Source organism: Megascapheus bottae, chromosome 30, assembly GCF_031878675.1.
Source record: "Megascapheus bottae isolate mThoBot1 chromosome 30, mThoBot2.hap1, whole genome shotgun sequence".
Taxonomy (NCBI): Eukaryota; Metazoa; Chordata; class Mammalia; order Rodentia; family Geomyidae; genus Megascapheus; species Megascapheus bottae.
Window position 1 is genome coordinate 18711 of NC_143538.1, and position 4699 is coordinate 23409.

At 47.1% G+C, this 4699-nt stretch overlaps 1 protein-coding gene across 1 annotated transcript; it reads left to right on the forward strand.

The window, feature by feature from the left end:
- The first annotated feature begins 948 nt into the window (after positions 1-948).
- On the forward strand, positions 949-4318 carry LOC150044043 (uncharacterized). The gene is made up of 5 exons (XM_090321334.1): positions 949-1163; positions 1359-1552; positions 2405-2452; positions 2923-3137; positions 3554-4318. Exons 1-5 carry the CDS (start codon positions 996-998, stop codon positions 4252-4254), a joined length of 1326 nt encoding a protein of 441 aa, XP_090177460.1. The 5' UTR covers positions 949-995; the 3' UTR covers positions 4255-4318.
- The last annotated feature ends 381 nt before the right edge of the window (positions 4319-4699 follow it).

Genomic DNA, 4699 nt, shown 5'->3' on the forward strand with positions numbered 1-4699 from the left:
GCTCTACTAGCAGAGATCTGCAATAGAGCAAAATCTTGATACATAAAGCCATATAATGTGAAGCTAATTAAAAGGACCTCCAGGATAGTGAAACAAAAGCCATATAATGAATGATTGTTGTCCTTAATGTACTATGTTGTCTCTCATCTCCTTTGCTGTCCCTTGTTATCTCATATTGGTATAGGATCTCACTTTGTTATCTAATATATTGAATTTATTTGTATTTGGATATTTGAAATTTGATAGGGAAGGGGGGAAAACCAAGACGGGTGGGGGGTGTGGGGGGGAGGGAAATGGGTACCAAGACATGTGAAAGGGTATCAATGTATGTGAATTAACGCACCTTCTATCTGGCAAATATCATGTAACCCTTTTACTAATTACAATAAAAAATAAAAAAAAATTTTCCCTTACAAGGACGAACACGTGTAAAAATGTCTATATGTGTAATGTGAGTTTTTAATACTTCTTTGCTTTTTCCATCTCTATAAGTTTTGGCATTTGCTCCAGATGACAGTACAGAGGGGCTCCTAGGATAAACAGATGATTAAGATACAGAAAGCTAATAAAGTCTTTAGAAATAGACGTCAAAATATGTAGAAGAAGCACATGGCAGGCACAGAGGACCCTGAGAGGCAGAAGGATTTGTTCAGGATGAGAGGAACCGTGGCAGAGAAGGCATGGATCTGACCACCCAGGAATGGCTCCTGGAAGCTGAGACATGCCAGTAGCTAGGGCTAGCAGAGGATGTTGGGATTGGACAGACAAGGTGAACTGTGCTGTGGACTGTGTCTCCATGTGCACATTGTGATGTGGGAGGGGAGATGTCAGCCTCCAGTTGGTCTTGTGTGAGGAAGCAGCATAGGTCATTGGGCTGAGAGGTGACCCTGCCTCCCTCACAATGGAAGAGAGCATGGAACCCTGATAGCCAGGCAACCATAACTGACTGTGGGCTCACGCCAGCTCACTTGGCCTGTGACTCAGGAGCGAGAAACATGTTCTCGTTTTGTTTTCACAGGACAAGAGACTCAAGTCTCAGGCAAGACAGGCGTGACGGCCTCACGGAAAGCTACCAACACTGGGTCTGTGCCCAGCCACGAGCCCAAGGTCTAAAGCTCTTTTCCAGGATGAAACTAAGGAAAGCACAAGGCAATTCAGGCCAGGTATGTTCATGATAGGAAACCTATTTCACCCCATCCTGGCCCATATTAGAACCTTCTTTGTGTGTGTTTTCAAGTGTCTGTCTCTGCTGAGAGAATACATTCTGTGTAGTTTTCAATGTTCTCTATCACAATTACTCCATATAGAGTGTGCTCTCATTTCCACATTTGAAAGATCCCTTCTCTTTACCACCTTAGGGCCACAGTGATTCAGCCCAGAGCCGGAATGGGCCGCATAATCTATGGAGTCGGGAGGCAGGCCTGCTGGAGAGGCTGGTAATTAACCTAGTCCCTGCCTACCAGAAGGGAGACCTCTTCTTTGTCGAAATATTTCTGCATAACTACAGACGGTGGGGGACGATGGAACAAGTGATGGATATGATCTTTAAAAAGTGAGTGTTCCCCCTTCAAGCCCAGGGCTGCTCAGCCGCCGCCTAGCACCTCCCTGAGCCTGTTCTTTTCACTGAGGTCTTCTCATGGGAATGAAGGATGAGACCCAGAAGTGTACACCCTGGCTAGATTTTTTAGGACAGTGTCACCAAGGCATTCCTTTTCCCTCAGAAGCTACTGGAACTTCAGAAGCCTGCTTTCTGAAAGGGCTAGAATTACAGGCATATGCTAGTGGCACCCAACTTGTGCCCTCACCTAGGTTGAGGCCCGAAGTAATCACATTTCCAATTATAGATAAGGTGTCAAAGTAGCAGTCTTGGAGGCTTGCGGAGTACAAGTAGACAGAGGAAAGGCTGGGGAGGTGGTAAGGAAGCTGAATCACTTCTGAGCCATCAAGGAGGGATTATGCAGGCTTTACTTGTTTATAACCCTGGAAGCGTTTACGTTTTGGTGTGTGTTCTAGACCTACATCTTGACCTCAGGGCCTGAGTGCTGCCCTCTTGGTACTCAGAGCTAGCACTTGCCAAGTGAGCCACAGGTACAATTGCTGCCTGTTGCCAGTTCAGTGAAACTTAATGTGTTTAGATTTTTACTGACTAGACTGTTCTCCATCTGTGATTCTGAGTTCTCAGCCAGTGTAAGAGCTAAGAAAAAAGGCACGAGCCACTGACACATTAACTTTGGACAAATGCCTGTAAGAGTCTTAGCAGAATACTCACAGAACTGTATAGACATATCTCCCTGGTTTCCCTGTCACTTTTACATTCCCATGTGGGACTTGGCCAGTACCACAGGTATCCTGTTAACTTAGAAAGGGAGAACCATGGAGGTGACTTCTTCCTGTCCTCCCTTAGGTACAGATATCTCCACCGTTACTGGGAGGAAGATGAGAAAACCAAAATGTAAGTGGGCTTTGGCACAAAGACTTGTGCCCCTCCTTGCTAAATGGGCATCATTGAGGCTTCTGCACCAAAGTGCAGATTTCTTGTTTGCACACCACTTGTGACTTCCTTGGGCGGGGGGGCAGCTTGGGACTTCAGTGGATTTCAGAGGACACCGCTGTGGGTGTGGGTGTGTTGTCTAGGGATGACAGGAAAGGCTTTGTGCAGAAAGTCAGATCCAGCGTGGAATCAACCATCAACCTTCTCATTGCCTGTCACAGTGAGAATGGTGTACACTTGTCTTTCAGAAGTTTCTAGAGGCATGTTGTGAGGAGGATCCTGCTCCCAGGTTTCCTCTCCCTCTTTCCAACATGCAGGTCTGTGTATAGGACCCCCACAGCATGCGAGTCCAGCCACTAAGTGGCTCAGGAGGAAGGCACAGAACGGGCAGGGTGGTGCTCATAGTGTGCTTGTCCCCAATCTGCCCACAGCGCCCTCTGCTCTATTATCACTATGTGGATGGACTGCTGCCCTGGTGATTTTTATAAGTGCCAGAACCAGGACACCCTGCATGAGCTCATGTACTATGTGTGGCTCTACATGCCTTCCTCGGACCTACTGCTCCGTTTAGAAATCATCCTTTCTGATCTGGAGAAATCCGTGAAGAAGGGGAGGAAGGAGTCCTTGTATAGGCGCTTCAGAGCTCGTGAGTAGGGACGGACGGGACCTGGGTCTCTTGGGAATGCCCCGGATTGGCCGGGACAGGATACCATAGTACTACCCAGCTTAGCAGAAATGCCCTTTTATGGATATGCTCTGCCAGCCAACGTCTGTTCTCTTTTTGAAAGTACTAGGCCTGAGCCACAGCTGAGAAAGACCCAACCTTCAGAGTTCAATCCAATCTCCAATTCTTTCTTATTTTTTGTGGGTTATGGAGCTTGAAGTAGACTTGGGCACTCCCTGTGCTCTTCAGCTGAAGGCCACTGTCCTATAAATGGCCCTGACCTTTGTCCCTGAGCTTTTCAGCACAAGGCTACTCTCCTAACCTTGAGCCAATGCTCCTTTGCCGTTTTCTAGAGGTTAATTGGAGATAAGAGACTCAGATCCTTTCTCCATTCTCAGGTTGGCGCCGCCATAGAGCAGCCTCTCCTGAACTCCCTATCAGTATCCCAGCAGTGATTTCAACGATGGTGACCCGTGAAGAGCTGGAACCATCACTGGACTCCGCACAGCATGTGAAGCCAGAAGAATCTGTTAATGGTGTGGAGAAGCCCGAACAGGCTTTGTGTCCTGTGTACAGCGAATGCATTCTGAACCCCACCAATGTCACCCAGGAACCTGCCGGTCCCCTGCAGGAAGAGAAAGATGATGGAGACTCTCCCCTGACTTTTACTATCAGCTTAGATCAGCCCTGTTTGAGTGAAGTCATCACTCCTGGGGTGCAGGATAAAGCATCCCCTGAGGGGCTCATGGAGTATGTCTCCAACCTAAGTTCAAGAGAACCCCTTAAAGATGTCAAAAAGGTAGTGTCAGTCGAGGAAAGTGAGTCTGTTCTCACAGAATATCCAGACACATCTGTCCAGCTGCACGAGATCCAGTCTCCACCTGAGGAACTAGAATCTGCCCCTGCCCCACCTCAGGAAGGAAATCCCATCTTCACTGAGGCAGTAGATCTCCTTGAGGACTCTGACTTAGAATATCTTCCCGAAGGCAATTTGGAGGCTGGTTTAGATCTTGATATTCCCTCCCCCATCCCTGAGAAAATCTTACTCTTTCTTTTTGTAATGGCTGTTGTAAAATGTGCTCTCTATTTATTGCTCTAATTTTATTAAAATGTCACTGTTTATATTATGTTGTACAATAAATCAAGTACTGTGGTTTTTGTCACCCCCCTCCCTATATGATGCCCTCGACACCTGGATCCTGAGTGGGGAGAAATGTAGAGTGACCTGGAGCTGTGGGAGGAACTTACTGGATATACATGGAGCAGTTACATGCACAGGGAATGGCAAGGAGTAAATGGAAATCGGTTTTTGGTGGAAGCAAGGAGGTAGTTTGGCTCACACCTCTAACACTAACAACTTAGTAGACAGAGATGTCTGAGGGTCTAGGTTCTGGGCCATCCTTGGGCTGGAAAGTTCATGAAACTCTTTTCTCCAGAAAACCATCAAAAAAGAATTGCTAGCTTTGAGTGAAAAGCTTAGTGAAGCCATCCCAGACTGACACAGAGAAGGGGAGAGAGAGAGAGAGAGAGAGAGAGAGAGAGAG

Bases quoted from the DNA above. Each gene is read 5' to 3' on its own strand.
- LOC150044043 (XM_090321334.1), top strand. From the start codon at position 996: ATGTTCTCGTTTTGTTTTCACAGGACAAGAGACTCAAGTCTCAGGCAA. The intron at 1,553-2,404 runs GTGAGTGTTCCC...GTCCTCCCTTAG, and splicing joins ATGGATATGATCTTTAAAAA to GTACAGATATCTCCACCGTT. The intron at 3,138-3,553 runs GTGAGTAGGGAC...CTCCATTCTCAG, and splicing joins GTATAGGCGCTTCAGAGCTC to GTTGGCGCCGCCATAGAGCA.